At 41.6% G+C, this 22,007-nt stretch overlaps 1 protein-coding gene across 1 annotated transcript; it reads left to right on the plus strand.

Annotated features, from left to right (window-relative positions):
* Window positions 1-733: 733 nt before the first annotated feature.
* On the plus strand, window positions 734-17,035 carry ATMIN (ATM interactor). Its single transcript, XM_063334685.1, has 4 exons — window positions 734-987; window positions 7,250-7,375; window positions 8,337-8,536; window positions 9,518-17,035. The coding sequence occupies exons 1-4, from the start codon at window positions 757-759 to the stop codon at window positions 11,346-11,348; spliced, it is 2,388 nt and encodes a 795-aa protein (XP_063190755.1). The 5' UTR covers window positions 734-756; the 3' UTR covers window positions 11,349-17,035.
* The last annotated feature ends 4,972 nt before the right edge of the window (window positions 17,036-22,007 follow it).

Genomic DNA, 22,007 nt, shown 5'->3' on the forward strand with positions numbered 1-22,007 from the left:
TCTCCACTATGCATTACACTCTGCAACTTTTTTTCTTCCTAATGCTCTCTCCCAAATAACTTAAATGCTGGAGATGATAATGATTTACTGTAAAGTTTTGAGACACTATAAACCCCCGTGAGTACCTGCCGCTAGGCCTGTTTCTGGGAAAGGAACTCTCCATCCCCTTTTTAACAAATGAAGAGCTGGTCTCTGATTTTCAGATACGCATTTCAAGGCTCTTACAGGAACTGCGCAGCAGTTCCAGGCAAGCAGGCATGTATATTTGTTAATCACAAGTGTGTATTTATTAGTCACAAGCAGCAGAAGGCACGTAGGTGGGAGGACAGGAGCTGTACGATGAACGCGAGGGAGTCACGCCCATCACCCAACTCTTCCCCAGTTAATGGTATCGCACGTTTTTTCCTTTAACTGGCCAAACTCTAGTGTTGTGTCTCTGGTTCTTTAAGAGGCGAGTCTACACCGGTGAATCGACGCGGCACAGGCGGTGTGGGGGACGCCGCAGCCCCCGCTTCCCCCAGAGGTGTGGGAGGTGGAGGCCGGCTCTGGCACCGCGTCCCGTGCTCTGCCTCCACGTACCGCCTGCACCGTTTTTCCCCTTTTTGCCGTGAAATCGCTACCCGCGCCCCGAGCGGCGGCCGCCCCTGGGGGGCGGGGTCGGGCCACGCCCCTTCTTGAATATTCATCAGCGGCAGTGACTATTGGCGGCCGCCCCCGGAAGTGTGGGGGGGTGGTTCTTGAGCAGCTGACAGCAACATGGCGGCGGCGGCGGCGGCTGGGCGGCGTGGCGGGGGCTTGGGGCGGCCCCCGGCGCCGGCGGCCGTCCCCGTGGGGGACCTGCCGCCCGCCGGCGAGCTGGTGCGTCCCTCGGTGACAGAGCTGTCCCAAGTGAGGACCAACATCCTCTGCACCGTGCCCGGCTGCGGCAAGGTCCTGCCCAACAGCCCGGCCCTCAACATGCACCTCAGCAAGGCCCACCCGCTCCAGGTACCGCCCGCCTCCCCCCGGCTCGCTCCGGCGGGATCCGCAATGGCGCGGCTCCTCCTTCCGCGCCGGGACGAAGCCCCCCGGGGCCTCGCCCCGCCGGGCCCGACCGCATGGGCCGCCCTCCCCGCCCCGGCCCCGCTGCCCGCAGGCCCCCGCCCGGTGAGGCGGGAAGGCCGGGGGCCTCGGGGGGCGGCGGCGGCCCGGTTGGGTTTGCTGGGGTTTGCTCGGTGGAGTGTAGGAAGCCTGAGGCGGGTGGGGAAGGGGTATTCCAAATGGGAATAACGCAGCGTTTCTGGTTGTCTCGTTTAAATCCCCACCCCCGGGTAAAAAGCTCGCGTAGGTATGTGTATAAATACACCAGTCTGTGCCCAGTCTGACCAGTCGTTTTGAGAGCTCCACCAAAATTACTTACAGAAAATAACGAATTTTGCAGCAGTGTTAAGCATAACAAAAGCAGTTAAAAGTTTTTTGTGGCTCAGTTTCTGTTATATTTATTTGCTGCTTGTTTGTCTTTCTGCAGCGAGGCATTACAGCCCCGCTTGCGAGGTGCGATGCAAACACGCTGCTTTTCCTACCCTTAGCAGTTGGCACGCCGTCGTGATCCAAGCGCCGAGGGATGTTATGCTGGGATTTTTGTTTGTTTTTTAAAAATGTCTGTGAGCCAAAAGAAACCCTAGATGGATGCCATTTTGGAAGCAAGCCCTTATTACCATAGTACTCCTGAGAAAAACACAGCGTGTACTGGGGCTGGGGGGGCGGGGGGAGGCCCGCGGTTCAGCGAGCATATCTTTGAGTGTGGGCCTTTCGGAAAGATACCATCACTTTTCTCAAAATCAGAGTGGCAAGTGTGTGAGGACAAATCCTGTTCCTGGAAAACTTGAAGCCCAGCATTCATAGCCGCATGCTGAAAATGCAGCCCCAGTGGGCAAACAATAAACATACTTGTTTTGTGAAATGGCTAATTACAGAATCAAGTGTGTGTTATACACGATCATTTGCGATGAACAAAAGGAAAGAATCTCAAGCATACTTGCGATCTCCTATCTCTGTTTTATTTCATTTCCTAATATGTGCTACATACACTTTTTTGTGTGTTATGTATTATATTTCGCTTGTACGTATGAGTGGAGGTACAACAGAAGTTGGAAACGTTCATTCAAGTCCGGCAGACAGTCGTTTCGGTTGGGAGCTTGTGCACTGAGCGCATGTTGCAGCAGCGAGCGCTGCAGCTACTGGGAAATAAAACTCCTGGTCGGGGTGAGGAAATGCTGCTTTCTCACCAGTTGCCTAGATAGCTGTTAACGGTGGGTGCCTTGTGGAATTATAACATATTTCATACACCTAATTACTAAATCTTGTGATAGATTGGGTAAATACTGAAACACAGATGAATGCAAATTTTCAGGAACATCTGACTTATTCCAAGGGCGTTGTAATTAAGAGTAAAATGTTATTGAGGCTTAAGGGAGGCTAATTTTTCTGTATTGTATCTTAGTTAAAATATCTTCTGTATTATGCATGGCTTGAGAATGCATCTTAAATGAAAGGCTAAAGATAGGACAGTAAAAAGATACAGATCTAGGTGTTCGTTACTGTTTCTCCAGAAAGAGAGGGACTTGGAGTAATAGTTTAGTATTATTATTTCCTTTTAAGAAATAATGAATTCCCAAGACAAAAAGAATTTAGTAGATTGCATTTGTTAGTGAAACACGAAGAATGCTATCGGGGAAGAAGAGTTGGTGGTAGTGCTAAAGAGAAGGAAGGTTAACTTGGTTAATTTTCATTAATAAAAGTAGCACCAGTAGAATCTTTTGATATCAAAAACTATGAGGTATTGTCATAGAATCATAGAATCGTTTAGGTTGGAAAAGACTAAGATCATTGAGTCCAACTGTTGACCTAGCACTGCCAAGTCCTCCACTAAACCATGTTCCTAAGTGTCATATCTACACGTCTTTTAGATACCTGCAGGGATGGTGACTCAACCACTTCCCTGGGCAGCCTGTTCCGGTGCTTGACAACCCTTTCAGTGAAGAAATTTTTCCTAATCTCCAATCTAAACCTCCCCTGGTCCAACTTGAGTGTTTCCTCTTGTTCTATCACTGTTACTTGGGAGAAAAGACCAACTTCACCTCACTACAGCCTCCTTTTAGGCAGTTGTAGAGGACGATAAGGTCTCCCCTCAGCCTCCTCTTCTCGAGGCTGAACAGCCCCAGTTCCCTCAGCTGCTCCTCATGAGGCTTGTTCTCCAGACCCTTCACCAGCTTTGTTGCCCTTCTCTGGACTTGCTCCAGCACCTCAGTGTCTTTCTTGTAGTGAGGGGCCCAAAACTGGACATAGTATTTGAGGTGGCGCCTCACCAGTGCCAAGTACAGGGGGATGATCACTTCCCTAGTCCTGCTGGCCACACTATTCCTGATACAGGCCAGGATGCTGTTGGCCTTTTTGACCACCTGGGCACACTGCTGGCTCATGTTAAGCTGGCAGTTGACCAACACCCCCAGGTTCTTTTCTGCCAGGCCACTCCAGCCACTCTTCCCCAAGCCTGTAGCGCTGCATAGGCTTGTTGTGACCCAAGTGCAGGACCCAGCACTTGGCCTTGTTGAACCTCATACCATTGGCCTTGGCCCATCGATCCAGCCTGTCCAGGTCCATCGGTAGAACCTTCCTACCCTCAAGCAGATCGACACTCCCGCCCAACTTGGTGTCGTCTGCAGGCTCACTGAGGGTGCGCAGTCCCCTTGTTGCTGCAGAGGAAGGGCATTTCCATAGCAAAACAAGACTACCCTGTAAAAACAGAGTCAAGTGCAGTAGTACAAGGTTATAGTCTCGTGAACTGAGAACAAAAAATTTGATCAGTCCTGGTTTGTAACAGGAATAGCTGCGGTGGGAAACACATGCAAAATCTGTTTGGTCATACGAGCATTTAGTGTAACGCTGCTGCGAGAAGGGCAATTCTAAAATATGTCAGAGCGATATTCTCTGTGACTGCTGTAACATAGGAATCTGTTTCAAATAAGCTAAAATGAATCCAGAAGAGGTGTAAGAGGTGTAGAAAAGGACTGCTAAGGATGATGAATGGCAAGTGTGTCTGACAAAGGGGCATTAGAAGAGTTTGGCTTGTTTGGCCTAACAAAAGAAGATATGGTGAAGTGTTGATATACAAATGTTTGTTTTCTGGCTCCTTAGCTTAGCTAAGCCAATAAAAAATGAGAACAGTGGATATAAACTGGCATTTAGTATATTAGGCTTGAAACTTTTTCTAATTATTTGATCTTTTGTCTGTATTTTTTATGGAGAGAAGGGGAAGGCTGCTGTCTAGTTTAAAAACAAAGCTAGAGGTGTTCATCTAGAGGAGAGGATTCTGTGGATTCCTGTGACAGCAGGAAGGCTGTAGTCAGTGGTGGACTGGAAAGGGCAGCTTACCCTTGGGGTAGGTTACCGAAAGGCAAATACTACACTACCATAATAGTTCTTTATAATAAGAATAAATGCACTTCACTCTGTGCTATTTAGTAAAGAAATGCATGATCTTCTGCTGCAAAAAAAAATGTTTTAAATAGTTGCCTGCAGTCTACTGTAACTTATTGTTTTAAATTAATCCTTTGGACTAAGTCTTTCTGTTGCAGGAAGGCAAATCACTAAGTTCACCGGGACTAAATTGGTAGCAAGGATTGTTACTTTCCATTTTCCATCTTGTTGCCACAAGCCCTGCCCGAATGTCAGTATTCCTTACAGTACAAGTGTCTGCATTGTAAGAAGTTAATTGAACAAATCTCTACCAGTAGTTGGGGTGGGTGGCTACTGTAGAAACATAGGAAGTAAAATCAGACATACAAGGAAAGAACTTGTGAGAATGTCTGAAATATGACTGGCCAGACAGGTTTTTGAGATGTAGGGTTAACCATTTAGAGCCAGGAGGACTTTGAAAATGGTCAAAACAAGATTACTGTTTGCATAGGGTTACTTATATGTGTATCTCTCGACTTCTCTCAACAAATTTGTTGTGATCTGTTCCTCCAATGTCTATGTTCCAGCTGTTTAAAAAGCATCTTTTGCATGTTTCTGTAGTTTTTGTAGTTTCTGTAGTAACACAAGTAACACTTGGTGTTACTCTGTTCCTTAGTATTTAACTAGTTTTAAATAACCTGACTGCAATTTACCTGTTAAGTGCCTGAACATGTTTCCCATATTGCTCTATCATTTGTTGGCTTGTGACATTAAATATAACACACTTTGAATAACTTCTTACTTAGGAATAAGTAACTCCAATTGCCACTTACTAAGCATATTGATTTTGTCTGCAGGAGGAGAGACCAAACATAGTTTTGATTTAAAGGCAAATCTCTTTATCTCCTGAAGACTTTGAGACTGGCATCTGGTCAAAGTTTTTCTGGGTAAACTCAGAGTAAAAAATTTTAACTGGGGATAGTGGGGCTGGAACAACTGGATTTCTTTGAGTCATGTTCCTGCTTTGGGCAGTGGCTCTAGGAGGTGCGAAGATAATCACAGTAATTATTCAGCAGAGATAGAACAAGCCTGTTTATGAATGGTTTGTCCATGGGGAAAACTGCTGTATGTAAAGGTGCTTAGAAGGTTAAAACATTACATGAAAACTCCCTTTTTAGAGAATTACTCCATGTTTCCTTGATGAAACGGCAGCCGATCATTTTGGTCAAGAGGCTCTAAACTTTGCTTCTTTGAATATGGTACATAATTAAGAAAAATGAACTGGCATCAGTGTCAGCAGGTAGCAGTGTTGAGTGTGGAAATATAACTGAAACATTGCTTGAAGGGATGACATCTTACACACTGTGTTTTAGATTGAGAGATGATTTGAGGAAAAAACAAACCATTGGAGTGTCCCACTCATCTGCTTCATGGTATTCCTGAAATGCAAATGAAATGAATGCTTCAGAAGCAAGGCCCGAGTAGCTCAGCGCAGAGTTGTTGGGTTGTGACTAACTGTAGCTGGGTAAGAAGTGGGGTGTGAGCAGTGAACCCCTTTGTGTTCTGGCAGCTGCGGTACATACTTTCGGTTTGCTTCACATGGGACAACTATTGCGCTTTATGGATTCTTCGTGTTTGGTCTGACCTGTGTAAACATGAAGCAGGTGGAGATCTGCCCAAAGAAGGTAGTTAGGGAGTGACTGACGTAAAATCAGCATTTTACCATTTGCTGTGCTCACTGTCACTGTTGTCATGCTCAGGAAAATCAGGTGCAAAGCTCAAACAGGGCGTGCTCCAGTAATTCTTCCCTGAATCATCATCTTGGGGATGCCATTGTGGACTACTGTAACTGGCTCTGGGGACTTGGTTGGCCTCCTACTCGGTCTCAGGATGTAAGGAGACACAGCTACTCTGAGCATCAGATTTGTAATAGTTCACTTTTAATTTTTTTGCTTAGACACAGATGCCTGATGTTTCCACTGAGACTCCTTGAGATAGGATCTGTCTAGAGGGATACATCTTGTCTGGTTTCCCCGGCTTTGTCCTCAGTAGGAATAGGTTCTGTGTGGTTGAACAATCCAGACAATCCCACTAGTGTGTCTTTTTTATATGTGTTTTTGAGGTCGTCTTTGAGCACATTATGTTAGTTTCTTCTGTTGTGTGCATGTGACGGTCAGTGAGGCAGACAGCATGGAAAGCGCAGGTATACCAGTTGCTTAATGTTTGGAGGTTCAGAATTAGCAACCAGTTATGAATTTCGTAGACTTAAGTGAGATTTGGTTTATGATCTGAATTAAGTGGCAGAGTGTACAAATGGAAAGTGCATTTTTCATTTGATTACAAGTAAACTCTAAATAGTGCCAACAGAATTCCAAGATCAGGGAAGTGTTGTGTTACACAGTGTATGACTAATTTTAATGGAGCTTCGAGTAGACGGTGCTACTAACAAGTAAAGCCACGTTGAACTGGCAGTGTACTGTCATGTCTGGTGGGAAAGCTTTTTGGCTCAAGTAATACATAAGGTGGTTATAATTGGCTTGGGGCAGTGAGTATCTTGGTGAAAGTAAATAGCACAGTACCACTGCTCCGTAGAGCTTGTTGTGATTTCACTTGGTAAATTTTGATGGTATGTTTGGAAAGTAGCGTCTGCATAGGTGAAAAATTCCGTTTGAACTGTCAAATCACTTAAGAAAGTGCCTTCAACTCATTGAAGTGTGTAAACTCAGTAAGCCAAGGTGGATGTGTATTCTGAATGTTGTCTTTAACGTGCAAACCTGTAGAATTGTCAATTTCTCAACTGGTTCTTTTTCAGGGTGGAAAACTTAATGCTCCAATAAGGAAGGGTTTGAAAACCTCACAGAAATTCTACTGCTGTCCTATTGAAGGCTGCCCTAGAGGACCAAACAGACCATTTTCCCAATTTTCTCTTGTAAAACAGGTATTCCTATTTCCTAAAATATTATTTTCATACTGATTTGGTCCTGACTGTCTCTATCCTAGCGAGCGTACACTTTTGCATTCAGATATGAGCGAAGCCTCTCTAGCATACGTCCAGAAGTTGGAGAATTGCATGCATAAACTCCGCGTGGGCATATGGTTAATGAATTTGCATGTTTACATGTTGATATTGGAGAACTTGAACCTTTTGATCAAACAGATGTCAGTATGTTCTGCTAAACTAGAAGACAGCCCCTCTCCACAAATTAAAAAGATGGAGAAAGATCAAAGGGGGGGCGGATCACAGTAGCAACCAATAAGGGTTTAAATTGTGGCTGATGATCTTAAACTGCTTTTTCAAGTGATCAAGAATTAAGAATTTTTTCTCTGCTTTCATATCAAAATGCATTTGTTTACTAGTTACTTGTTTAAGAAAACATGTAAGACTTGCTTCTGCATGAGTGAGTGAAAAAAGCATTCTTCTGTTGGTTACCTGTGATAAGGTGAGGAGAACATGGGAGAGGAGTGTCTGGCACTTGGTGCCATAAATGAAAAGGAAAAATTTTGGTGTTTGCTCTGAAGTTGACCTGTTTGACTTGAGACTATTTGCACAGTTGTAGATCTCCAGGAGCGTGCACATGTTGCAACATACAGTTACTACTGGCAAGTTTCACCTATAGATTTATTAATGTCCACAGGAAACCTACAATAGCATTAGGACACAGATGTTTATCTGTGTTTTAAGATGCACATAGCGCAAGCAGATTTGCAAAGTTTAAATTCTTTCTGTTGATTTCTTTAAGCTTGTAACTTTTTCCCTAATGAGACTTTAAAAAAAATTTCTCTTCAATACTATTTAACAACTAAAAAAAAATGGAACTAGTAATGTCTCCCCTAAACATGATTTTCTTTTTTTTTACGTTAGCTGAAGGCTAATATTTACTTTTCATTGTGTATTCTAGCACTTTATGAAAATGCATGCTGAAAAGAAGCACAAATGTGATAAATGTAGTAACTCCTATGGTACAGAATGGTATTTGAAACGGCATGTAGAGGTCTGTGGCAAGACGTTCCAGTGTACTTGTGGGTGCCCTTATGCCAGCAGAACAGCATTACTGTCTCATATTTACAGAACTGGCCATGAAATTCCTGCAGAACACAGGTAAAAGTGAAGTAGTTAAGTAATTAAATTCATCACCAAGTCCTCTGTCTCCCATGTGCTGGCTTTTTGTTTCCTTTCTGTTCATTATATTGAAAATAGGCTCAGGTTGTTGTAGCTGTAAAGCAGTTTGCAGTTTCTTTGTTCTGTTGCTTTTAGTAGTTTCTGTTTTGTTGAAGGCAGAGATAATTGCCTAATCAGTAAGATCGAGTTTCCCCACATCTAAAACAAAAAGTACTGATGACACTGCACTGCATGGCATAAATGCTAGCAGTTCTTGTTGCATCTGCTTTTACAGCTCTGTGAGAGCAGAGATGATTTGGAAATGTTTATAGCTGGTAACTGTGGGGTGGAATGCAGTTCAGTTTATTTTCTTCTATAGTCTAGTCAGTTGCCTTTGCCAGTATTAATGGATTTTTTAAAATTTAAAATTTAAATTATGCATGTTTAGATTTATAGTTGTCTTAACGTGTACATGTATTTCGTGAAGGGTAACCTGTTTCCTGAGGCGTAGCCTGTCTGTCTTGGAGATTCAGCTGCTGCAAAATTAAGTTTTGTGTGAAGGAGCACTAATTGTATCTTCAGCTTCTATGAGAGCTACATTTACCTGTACGCTGGTTTTAAGAGCGCTGTGCCTTCAATAGTCAGTCTGAGTTAGTGTCAAAGTAACAAATTAAATGTGTCATCAAATCAGAGTGCTTAATGTACAAGGGGGAAGAAACCGTCTAAACTTCCACCTCCATTTAGAAATAGGTCTCCATAAAAGATGTAGCCTTTTTTCTTTTTTAAATGTGAGAGTGAGGAATGAAATTTTACAAAACTGAAGCTCATGGAGTCTTTATGTTTTAATCAGGATTAGTTGTCTTCTAATGTCCAACCTCATCTGTGACTTCCATTTATATTTTTAATGCAATGACTCAAATGAATGGAAGGCAGATGTTTTGTGCTTGAAAGGAATATAAATTATTGATCTCATGTTCACAGGGATCCTCCTAGTAAGAAAAGGAAAATGGAAACCTCTGTGCATAATCAGCAGTTGGCAGAGAAGGCAAATGAAGCATTCATCAATACACACAATAATAATCCTGGCACTCAGGAATTGGAGTCCTCTGAAGTGAAACTAGTGGCCTCTCTTGAAGGTTCCTGCAGTTCTAACTTCACAAACCAAATGCAGCCAAAATGTACACCGAAGATGCTTTTACCAAAGCCTAAGGTGGCTTTGGTTAAACTTCCAGTGATGCAGCTTGCTCACTTGCCTATATATGTATCTGCAACAGACTCTTCTGTCAAACCTGCTGTAGTGGCTGTTGATAATCAAGGTTCAGTTGTAAGTACCGTTCATTTATTGCCTCAGTCTATAGGAATTCTGATTCCAGCACTGGAGGCAGAAACACTTGTATTTAAAGATAGTATGCCTGTTTCAAAAGTGATGAATTCTGGTGATCGTGAGCCAGTAAGTACTGGTGTACAAGTTGACTTGGATAAGGTTACGTCAAATAACACCGGGCAAGAGCTGGGGAATGTTTGTCACAAGAATAAAATTTCTTCAATAAATATACAGACTGACTTATCTTATATTTCACAGAACTTTGTACCAGCTGCAGCCTGGACTCCCAGTTCTTCTGTATCCTCTTGCTCTCAGACAGATCTGTCATTCAGTTCACAGGTTTCGTTACCCATCAGTGTACAGACACAGACGCTGCTGCCTACTTCCAAACTGACTTCATCCATAGCTGCTCAGACTGATGCTTTTAGTCAGGTTTGTTTTCCAACGTGTGGTGTTTCTAGAGAGACTCAAACCAGTAGGGCACAGGACTCTATTGATGGAAGAGCGCAAATGGACCAGGCTGTAATGTGCAGTGACATCTTTGACAACGTTCATTCATCATATACTGTTTCTACTCACATTGAACTTCCAGAAAACAACTTACTGCCTGCAAATATAGATCAAACCTTGCTGCAAAGGAGTAATAGCAAGAGCCCGAATCAAGATACGGTGAAGTCTGAATCCCTTATCAGCTTCAATTCACAGACTAATATACTTCCACCTCAGAACACGATGGATAATCAAACCCAGACAATGGACCTACTGAGTGATCTGGAGAACATCTTTTCAGGAAACATGTCTGGCCAGACGCTGGATAATCGGGGCCTTTTGTCTGAGACAAGTTCTAATGCTGACACGCATCTGCCATCTGGTCCATCACAGAGCACAGGAATAGACTTTGACATTGAAGAGTTCTTCTCAGCATCCAATATCCAAACTCAGACTGAAGAGAGTGAGCTTGGTACCCTAAACTCTGAGCCAGTTCTGGAGTCACTGGACATTGAAACTCAGACTGATTTCTTATTTTCAGATAGTGCCACTCAATCATACAGCTGCCGAGGAAATTCTAACTTCTTAGGTTTGGAGATGTTTGATACACAGACGCAGACAGACTTGAATTTCTTTTTGGACAGTAATACCCATCTGCCTTTAGGAAGTATTCTGAAGCAGTCTAGTTTCTCCATGAGTACTGACTCGTCTGATACAGAAACCCAGACAGAAGTATATCCGGCTACTAAAAATGTACCTACTCAGAATATTGAAAGCAAAGTCCAGCTGAGTAGCGCTGAAACACAGACTATGGATAGCTGCTTTGAGAATCTGGGGAGTTTATTCCTTACCAGCAATGAGACACAGACAGCGATGGATGACTTTCTTCTGGCTGACTTAGCCTGGAATACAATGGAGTCCCAGTTCAGTTCGGTAGAAACACAGACCTGTGAAGAGCTGTGCTCCTTATTCCAGAGCTCTGACAAGCCCAGCCATTGAGTACTACATAATATAACCGTTTCCTGTGATTTGAAATTAAGTTATTGGGGTGGGAGAGATGGTTTGACCAAGTTATCCACTTTGCATTATTGAATGTAGCTATCGTGAGCAGTTGGCCTAAGAGACTTTTCATGCTGAAGGTACTTTATGGAATATGTAACTTTACATAAGCTATGTATGTATAAATGGAGGGGCAGAGGGGGGGCTGTAACATGTTAATGTACATTTGAACCTTAAAAAAAAATATGCGGTGCCTATGTTTTTTCCTCAGACTTCTTTACAAAGCTGATACTGCTTTCATTTAAACAGAAGGACTTTTAAAGTTGTTCTACATAGATATATCTCTATCTATTCCTGACTTACATATAGAGTTCCAGTGTGCTGGACCAAAACTCTGACCTGTCCAATTCAGATGCTTCCCTGAACTTATGGGGAAGGATTCTATTAGTGGAAGCTACTTCTGTTTACTTTTTTAGTAGCTTGTATTTTAAATCCGGCATGAACATAATAAGCCGTATTTTCTTTTACTTTATGCCTTCACAGCTCTTTCTCCTGCATAAGTTGGTATTTTTCAAATACCTGTCCGACACACTAGACCCACATAGGCTCCTGAATTGTTGAATATATTTATTATTAAAAATATGTAGGTTTGTTGTTTTTTTTTTCCCTGAGTGGCACTGATGCCCTTTGAAGGGTAGGAAAAGAACTTGGAATACATAATTATAGGAAAAAATTAGTATGTCGTCCTTTTAGCTAGTGAAATAAGTGGGACTAACGTTTTTAGAGTCTTCAGGAGGGGTTTGCTTAAATTATTTCTGTCTGTAAGATGCAAATGTTACAATGTGTGTGCCTCGAAGACTGGAATAATCTGTTTTCGCTGAAATTCTCCTAGCTTTATTGAGGTATAAGTTGAGAAATGTTACAGTGGTTTATACCTCTGTTACCTTAACAGAAATCTTTGGAAGTGGGGAATTAAATTCCCTAAAATACTTGCTCACTTAGACTTCTGTTTGTGGACTTCCTGCTTCCAAAAACAACTGGAACACAGAGCGACAACAGAGTCGGGAGATCAGCTCACGGAAGCCCTTTCAGAACAGCTGTATCTTTCTTTTGCACATTGATCTGCAGCCCTCAGTTCCTGCAGCTTTTAGAGAGTTTTTCTGGGTATAGTCAAATTCAAACAAACTGATTTTTCAGAGAAGAAACGTATGACCTCTTGGAATTTTTTTTCCTGTTCATCTTGCACCTCATACCATTGTTTGCAGTATTTTTCATTTGCATGAAAAAAAAAATTAAGCCAGTTGTGAATGTATGTTGGAATTTGGCCTTAACTAATTTTTATCTCTTACTATACCTGCGAAATGTAGGCCTCTGGTTTTCTCCTGGCCAGGTTTTAGTTTCTGTTACCTTAAATGAAAAGAGAAACCTCTTTGTGTCAAGTTCCTGGGCCTGTAACAGACTTTACTCCTCCATCGTGAGAGGAGAGGTATTGGCTGCGTATTTACTAGGCAGCCCAACAGTAAATGTATGTCCAAGCCTTAGTTTTTGAATACTCACTTTGTGCTTCCTATTCTTAACTCAAAGATGTGGGAGTTAAGTTACTCATCCACTGCAGCTAGCTTGTGTTGTTGAAAATGAGCAAAACCTTTCATTTTTTTTGTCTTTTCCTACCACTCTTTAAATTGCCGTAGTCAACACGCTAATATGGTAAGCGTCTCTACTTTTACTGGAAATAATCTCTTTAGATTTACCCTGCGATTCGTATTTTCCTCCTGAAAAACTCCTGAAGCCACAGTTATGTTGCCGGTTTAATTTTTCAGCATTTCTAGGTGCAAGTTCAGACCGTTCCAGTCTTTGGCTGAAGAAACTGCAGAAAGGAATCTTGCAGATTCCCCCAGGAGTACAGTAATTTTGCTCTGGGGAAAGTCCCCCCACGTTTTCACAGTGTCGTGAGTTCTGATCTTGAAGGTGGGATATATTGAAAAAAGGAAGCCATTACTTGTAATTAAATTTTTTTCTGAAGATATGACTGAATCGTATTTACCTACCTACTTTGTAATTGAGAAATAAGATAAATTACAAAATTGGGTTAATTTATTTTACTGTAGTATTTTTCTGGTAGTGTTGCATCTTCAGGTTTTAAAGTGGTTTTCCTTCTCCTTTCTTCCCCCTGGCTGGAATACCAGAGAACGTTTCTTCATACATAGGCTTCTGTGTTTTCCATGTGCGAGTTGTCGGTACTGACACATGAAAGAGAAGCAGTCACTACAAATCTGGTCACTGGACTACTACTTTAAAGGACTCTGTTTGGGAAAACTGCATTTTTCACAGCTGTAGAAAGCAGAAGTGAGAAACTGTTCATTACCTCTGAATTTAGAAAGCCGGTCTTTTTTCTGCAAGAGAAGGAATCTTAGGTGATGAGTGGAATTACAGAAGGCTTTGAATTGTAGCCATCTGAGAAACCAGCTAGCAATTCAAGAACTTGGAAACTAATTTACAAATCAGAATGAGAATTGCCATGTTCTTACGGTGTAAGCCAAAGCTCTTAACATCCGTGACTATCAGAAAAACACTAAGGTTTGTGTGGATGCAATGTTACACTGTAATCGTTACTCGTTCCTTGTACTTTGTAATTAAAAGTATTTATGAGGTTTGTGTGTTTTATCAGAACATGCAAATACCATTCCCTTCCCTCATTCTATGGATTTAAAATAGTTTGAACTTTAATTAGGTGCACACAGTACTACAACATGAAATTTTTTATTGAAAGTGCAGTATTAAGAAATCATTAAATGCATCTGCACTGTCTTAGGGAAGTGGCTCATTCTGACCAAAATTAACTCCTTTCTTCACAAATTTGGTTCTCCATAAATTATTCATAGAAGTCAGAAACCAGTTTGGATCCTGTGTTGCTGGCGTATGTCACTCACTTTGGATTTATTAAGTATTTTTATGAAAATGTGAAGACTGCAACTAGTCTTCATAGTTTGCCGAATCCAACAGTAAATGTAATGAAACCTGATCTGAAGTACTGTTGCTGAACACTACTAATTTTTCAAATTGAACGAGTTCTTTAAAATGGCTAGTATTCTATTTTGGCCATTGTGTTAAAAATAAACTTGAATCAGAACTATTTCTTGGTAGTACTGAAATGATACTTATCTCCCTTTTTCTGCAGTTTGTCTCTGATTTTTAAGGCAGTGTCTATTATAAGTATTGGTCAGGGGTGACTTACTGCTTTGCTTGTTCTCTTTTGTATCCTTTACTGCCCTTTGAACTGCTCTACAAAAAGTAACATCAGATTCCCCATAGCCTTTTAGTACAAATTTTTATCTGGAAGTGATAATAATGTTACTTGTACTTAACTCTTTGCGTTTCCTGCCTAATTCTGTTACACCGCGATTGCTTGATCTGGGTGCCTGTGTGATGCTACTCTAAAATTGAATTAGTAGTTTTGTAGTTTTCCTGGAGCTTTTTTTTCTGGTATATAAAAAACCAAACAAATGAAACAGCGAATTTGAGACACGCGTTCCATGGGAACATAAGCACAAAACAGCTGAAAAATGAGAGGTCTGTCTTGTTGCCCTCCATGTTTGTTTGTCACAGTGTTAACAGTTTGTATGACAGTAGATGTAGGTTTCTTCTGCTTTTGGCTTCATTTGCATCTGTTTCCACTAATACGCTTGTAAATGCTTCTTCCTGCTTTGGGTAGGGAGGGAATCCTCCCCCAACTCTTCATGTCAGCCTAGAGAAATTGGTAGTTTAAAGTCAGAGTTCACTCATGCCGCATACTGTTAGCTATGCAAAGCTGCTTGTGTCCAAAAAAATTTCACTTCCCAAAGGATATGAAATCTTAAAGAAAAAAAATACTCGCAGCTGTAAATGAAACAGCTGTAAAACAAGCCTTGTGAGAGCTCCTCTAGTTTTGAACCATTCAGTCACTGTAACTCAATGTATGTAACCAATACTTGTTACAAATTTTCATTCTAAGGCACACACAGAGTCATTTTTTTCGGTGGAAAACAAAAGGCTGAATTTCCCTGTTAGTCATACGTACCTCGATTGTGTAGAGGCAACAGAACAAAGAGAGATGACTGGTTTAAGTCCTTGCCCTGCCAGCACATGCTCACGTGCTTAGTCAGACGTGAATAGGTTTTCCTGCGAGGCTGGGTACAGATGGAAGTGGTGGCAGGATTGAGATCGTAGGCTGGTAGGGTCTTGTAGTAGTCCTTCAAATATAAGTCGACAGGGCTAACACAGTACTGAATCAACAGAGGGTGCTCAGCTTGCAAAAGAATGTGTTACTGAAGTGACAGCCCAGAGGTGAACCAAATGTACTTGCCTTCATCGTTAAGGTGGTACAGCTTCCTTTGCTTTAATCTATTTTTGATGTATTGTTTTTTTAAACATGACTTTAATGTACAATTTACTGTTCCAAATCCATTCACACCAAAACGTTCTGGGTCTTGCGAGCTTTTTCATTCACGTTTGGTTTAAGGTGCTGCTGTGCTTGTGTTCCTAATGGCACGGGCCTATTGCAGACAGACTTCCATTAATAACTGTGTATGAACACTAGGAGGATAGGGTTGGTCAGTGGTAGCCAGCTTCCACGCGTGATGCAACCGTGCATCTTCTCTTTCTTTGGGTTTTTTTTTTTGTGTCAGTTGATGTGAATTTAAATGTGTGCTGGAAGGATTTGCTGCTTGGAGCATGAGTGAGTTTTGTTGTTTAAAACGCCATTGCTGTGCAATGAACAGAATCAAGGAACTACGTCGTTCCACTCTGCGCTGCCTTGCAGTCAGGTTGAGGGTGTCTTTGTACTCGTGCACATGACTCTTCCACTTCACTGAAAACGCAACTGGACAGCCTGAAACAGTGAAAACTCCGGAAGGAACTGCTGAGTTGAGTAACAGAAGTCCTTTACTTCTGATTCTTTTTCATATACTGGATTTACAGCAGTATCTTCAAGGAAACTAGCAATGGAATATAATAGATGACTTGTGATGATGTAAACTCTACAACCTCCATTCACAACAATAATGCTTTCCGTGCACGCTTCAGGCACCCGCATTGCAGAGCTGGATTGACAGTACTTCTGTCTACAGATATTGCAAGTGCATCTATGATAAAGCTAGCTATGAAAATAGCCATATTTTTTTCGGCTTACAGAATTCAACACCTGATTGTGATCTAATTTGAACTTGTAATTATTTGGAATGTATGAGTAATAAATCTCATGGGCGAGTCTTTCCCAAAGAATGTGTGAGTTAATCTCAATAAGGCTGAGAATTGTCCTTAAAATACTTTTTCGTCTCCTCACTGGTGGGATTTTGATTTAGTGGACAAACTCGGTTTTCAAAGGATGTCCGTGTTTAATTCTTGCTGTTTAAGCCAGTAAGCTTGCAATGAGCAGACAAAAGCAAGCGTTCATTTCTTAGACCTGTTTTACAAGTGACAATCCCAAAGAAGGAATGTTGTCCTAGTAATTGTGAAACTTTTAAGTATATTAATGCATGCAGAGAAAACCTTGTGCCAAAATACTGTTTCATATTTCCCTCTGTTGGAAACTGGTGTGTTACACAAAGCTACTAGTAAGTTATTCTCAAGTATTGAAACGTTTTGTTCACAAATGAAGCACTTCGTCCTGTAAATTGTACATATTTTGGAATAAAGTTAACTTCAATCAATTTTTGCCTTCTGTTTTAATGGCTGTGATCTCCAGCCTACAGAGGCAGGGGAGGGGTATTCAGTGCCTATTGGCAAGTACCACCCATTGCTCCTTAACGTCTTACCTTTTGAAAGCTAGGTATCTTTTGAATTGGTAAAAATTTTGTGAATTAAAACTGTCTTACAATGTCAGTCCTTGACCTCCAGAGGCTGCAAAAGTTTTCCTGTGTGGTCCTGCTTCTCAGTGAAACCTAGGAAGTTTAAACTCACAATAGAAATCTAATCAGAACGTCAAAATTCTACACTTCATAAACCTGAAAAAAATCCCTTCGAGAGGTTCTCTGCTGTAAGTGAACCTGTGCGTGGAGTTTCGTGCGGCATCGGGTACGTGCCGGCGGGGCTGGATTCTTCTGACCAGCAGCCCCAGGCTGGCTGCACTAGTGGTGCTCCATCTCAAACCTCTCAGCACCGCGTGCAACATTTGATCTTTAATTACCTTGTTTGCACAATGGAATATCTCTACGGTTTCAGCTCACGGAATGCCCTTCTTCTCCAGCAGGCTCTCCTGACAGAAGGATTACTTTGCGGTTGTCCCCTACCTCGCCGTCCACCCCTCCTGTAATTGTCAAGGTGTCTGGAGTCATAAGTAACATCAAGTAGAAATTCATCTGCATTATGATGATTAGTTTTCAAAGTATCCAACTAGAAAACGAAGTTCTCTCTAACAGCTTACATCATTTTGCGATATATAGCTGAGAATATAATTGTTGCCACTATGAATATTTCTTAAAAAAAACAAAGCTAGAGTAGGTCGATTTGGAGCATGGATCACACTTTGTCTCTTTTCTTCCTGTACAGTTCCCAGGCTTAGTAACGATCCCACCATTTTACTTTAGTTGGAGGATATCAAATGGCCATTTCTACTGTTACCTGTGTATCCTGTATGTGTGATTCAGAGTAAGTGAATGCGCAGAGGCTCCTTGGCTGGAAGTTCTTCTGTGCTATTACACGCAAACGAAACATTCTCTGGCATGTGGCAGGCTGCTGTTTTCAGTCCCGAGGGACTCTGAGGTAAGTGGTTGCACGAGGCAGTGTTCAGCCCGGGTCGTACGAAAATACACAAGGTATTTCCAGAGGGGAGTATCTCCTGAGTATCTAGAAACTAAATTCCTGTTCAGAGCATTTAAAATTATGAGAGAGTCAAATGTATAAGATGCTGACGATCCTTTCAGCAGTAATAGCCCTATTCCTATCGCAGGGACGATTCTGCTCAGTTGAGGCTGGGTTATTTCAGGCTTTTCATTATTCAGAACAGATTTGGCCCGTGGACAACAGTTGGATACTTTGATAGACTGATCCTCGCGAAACTTTCACAAACGGTAGAGAGTCTAAAAGGCAGGACAAACTTTAACTCTTGATTGAGAACAGGTTGAGAAGAAGATAATGGCTGTTTAGAAGGGAAGCCTCATGTATTTTTTAACTACCTTCTTGTTTGTGTCGCTGAGAAGGCACTTAGTTCTTCTGCTGGCAGTGAAAGCATCCCTGACCAGTTTGTGTTTAGTTCCTTAATTTCCTTCACTTCAAGAAATTGCATGCTGGCAAGCTGATTGTTTTCTGTCAAAACAATGGAATTAAAGATTTTCTGGCTCCAGGATTTGACAGCGAGTCCTCTGGAATCAGTCCTTTGGAAGTTTGAACTTAAAACAAAAGGGGAAAAACGTTGATTAAACTTTCAGGTGTTCCATCATTGTATTTTCACATTGTTGTCAACAATTCCCTTTTCGCTTGTTTTGTTTTGGCACCTCGAATACAGGAAGCACTTCTAGCTGATCTAGCCCTTAAGTTTATTTCCTTTCCTTGAACGGGAATGGCTTTTTTCTTGAGAGAATTTACACGTAAACAAGAAGCTGCTGTTTCCTGTGGCAGAAGAACCCAGTGTATTCAAGGGCACAAAACTCGATTAACCTCATGATGGTTTAAGTGTTGTGTATTCGTTTCTTTACGTTCTAGGCCTTTAGTTAGCAGCTTTTCTGGTCTTCTGCTACAGGTCTTGTAGCAATAATCTGCGAGCGTGGTTCTTAGAAATATTATCTTGTATCAGGTTGCAGTAAAACCTCTGTCTAATCTGTCTGATTTGACAGTTTCAAAAACCTCAGCAAAATTCTCCCCTGGCATGAAACACTGGGAAACTTGTAAATAAAGGTTATAGTTTTCCCTGCAACTTTAAACATTTTTTCTGTAGTCCTGAGGAATTTACTACCTGTCTGCAATGGTTGCAACTTAGAATTACTATAACGAACAAGTCTGGCTTTACTTAACTGTTACTTGGTAATGCAGTTCATTTTTGGGTTCACTGAAGCAGCAGTATTTTCAGTTGTCTGAATGGCAGAGACGATCTTCTCTCCTTCTAGACTATGGAAAAGGTTATTAGTTTCACAGATGTGTATATGTTTGAATTTTCTATTTAGTGGAAAATGGAACTGAAACAAGTATATGTGGATTTATTTATCCTGGGGCCATTTGTGAGGGATGCCTCTTTTGTAGAGCTTGCATTTTATATCTAAATATGAAAAACAGAATTAGAAAATATGTTACCATAGGGGGAAAGGTACAAAGAAGGGAAGAAAACGGTGTGTTAGAGGGTGTCTCTGTTCTGTCAGAACGATACTGCTCTTGTGTACGCGTAGCACCAGAACTGAATAGCAGTTAGGACAAGTTCCTACAACAAAAAATCCCTATGTTTCCAGAAATTAACCACCAAGAGAGACCTTGACTCCAGAGAGTCACTGGCTGAGATTTTCAGATATCCAGAGTAGTGAAAGAGAAAAGATGCATATATAGAACATAGGATCAACTGTAATGACCTCTTTTTAGTAGACCTTTATAACTTTTTAATGGGTTCTTTGTAACTTTCCCTCTTGACTTGCAACAAAACGCCAAACAGGTACAAAAAGTTACTGCTGTTTCAGATTGAAACGTTTCGCTTTTGTTCGTCAGGAAGAGTTGAGGGAATGCAGAAGACGGGAATCCTGCCTTGTGCCGTTTCTGGCGCGGGTGCTTTGTTGGCCGTTCAGTAGGTGGCACTCCTCGCCCCAGTACACACCTACCCTCGCCTGAAAAATCAAATTTGCTGCCAGAAAAAACGGTGGCCCAGTTCTGAGCTCCAGTGCGACAGCTCTCACACTCTGCGCCTCAAGCTGATGTGCCGCTCTCCTTAAAGATATGCTAACTACATTTATGCACATGTTTATTAGTAAAGAAATAAATCAAAAATACATTGAATGTCTCCATCTGTTTTAAAGTGGAAAACACACGCTGTTGGGAGCCTTGCACTGGTATTAGTTTTCCCTATTACAGATTTTTATTAAAGCATCAAAAGAGGGGAAGGGTAAGCTGCAATGAATCTCTGTCCTGAATGCTGAACGGAATTGCAGTTACCCATGTGTCTACGGAAAGACTGCTATTTCACTTGGTTTTGTGCTAAACAAAAAGAACACTTGATCCAAAAGTCCCTCATTTAGTATGAGACAAAACACGAATAAGTGACTACCAGAACACAGAATACATATGAAACAGAAAGAAGCAAAGAACACATTAACAGGATTAAAAACTGAATCTACTTACAACCAGTAAGAAAAAATAATTGTAAATAACTGCCAGTCCCACCACTGTCTGCTTTCCAGGTCACTTCCATTTCTTTTAGGTGCCAAATTAGCAAGGAATTGTATGTGAATGTTTGTCTGTGAAGTTCAATAGGATTTAGCACTAAGTTAAGAGTATCATTAAATGCCTGGTGGAGTAGGCATGGATTTTAGAATGTTCCTAAAGTTAGGCATTGCTTCAGCGCTCAGCATCATCAAATACCTAATTACCGTGTGAGGCTCCCACAGTCATCAGAGTGAATCTAAATGAAGAGGTTGCACTTCATCCCCAGAATAAGCTATTTAAGGCTCTAATGAATCTATCTTACGGGCAGGAAGAATCTAAACCTACCTGAAAGTAATTGGCGGTCATCAGCTTATAATGCTATTAATAGCATCTACAAAAACTACAGATATCCACATTGCTCACAAGGAAATTTTATTTTTTTTTCTTGCAGTATAACAAGCTTTAAAAGGAGCATGAAATTACAAAATAGAAATGTTAGGTCAGTCTGGACAGCAGCGCAGCTCCTGGCACGTGGCTGACTGCTAAGGGAGGTTGTGCAGAAAGCAGCAGAACCTCCTGCGTTTTTTGATTCGTTTCCTTCCTTGACCCCAACATACCTCTTCCTGACATTACTGGTTGAAGAGCCCTGGATGTCATCATGTTTTGTATGTTGTTTTTGGTTCGCCTGTGGAATCTGCGTAGAGGCATGGCGACTGTTCTTTTTAAAAGCAATAGGATTAGAAGCAGTTGCAATACTTTTGTCGGTGTAAGAGCACCGTGCCAGCGTAACTGCTCAGGACCTTCTTGCAGGAGCGAGACCTTTGCATGGCTTGAGATAAATGACGATTCATTAATTTCTGGGTTTTGTCCCTTTGCTTTATCATTCGCGACGTCAGCACCTTTTTCACCCTCTGCTCTGTTGCTTTAATATCTCACCTACCCTACAGGAAGCAATCTCGGCTGAAGCACCACTGAGCATCTTCTGAGAGATAACAGCTTTTGTATTCTTCCAAGAAGGGTCTGGAGTATCCTTGGGAGTGGCGTCTTTCACAGGTGGAAGTACTTGTGAAGACTTAAAGTAAAAGATTCAGAGCCATTTGGATCAAGCCCGTTAATCTCTTTATGCCTTACAGCTACTGGATTTTTCACATCTTCCAGGTTCCACATACAGTGTTCTTTTTTATCGGCGGGTTCTTTGTTTCACCTTGGAATGTTTAAATGGTGTAGGTTGGTATGTATTTCCATATTAGTGCCACACATTGTAGGACAACAGTAAGACTTACTAGAATGGGTTGAAATCTCTTCCTTTTCTGAAGCTGTGGCATCATCTGTGCTTAACTCGCC

Source organism: Chroicocephalus ridibundus, chromosome 4 (genome assembly GCF_963924245.1).
Source record: "Chroicocephalus ridibundus chromosome 4, bChrRid1.1, whole genome shotgun sequence".
Taxonomy (NCBI): domain Eukaryota; kingdom Metazoa; phylum Chordata; class Aves; order Charadriiformes; family Laridae; genus Chroicocephalus; species Chroicocephalus ridibundus.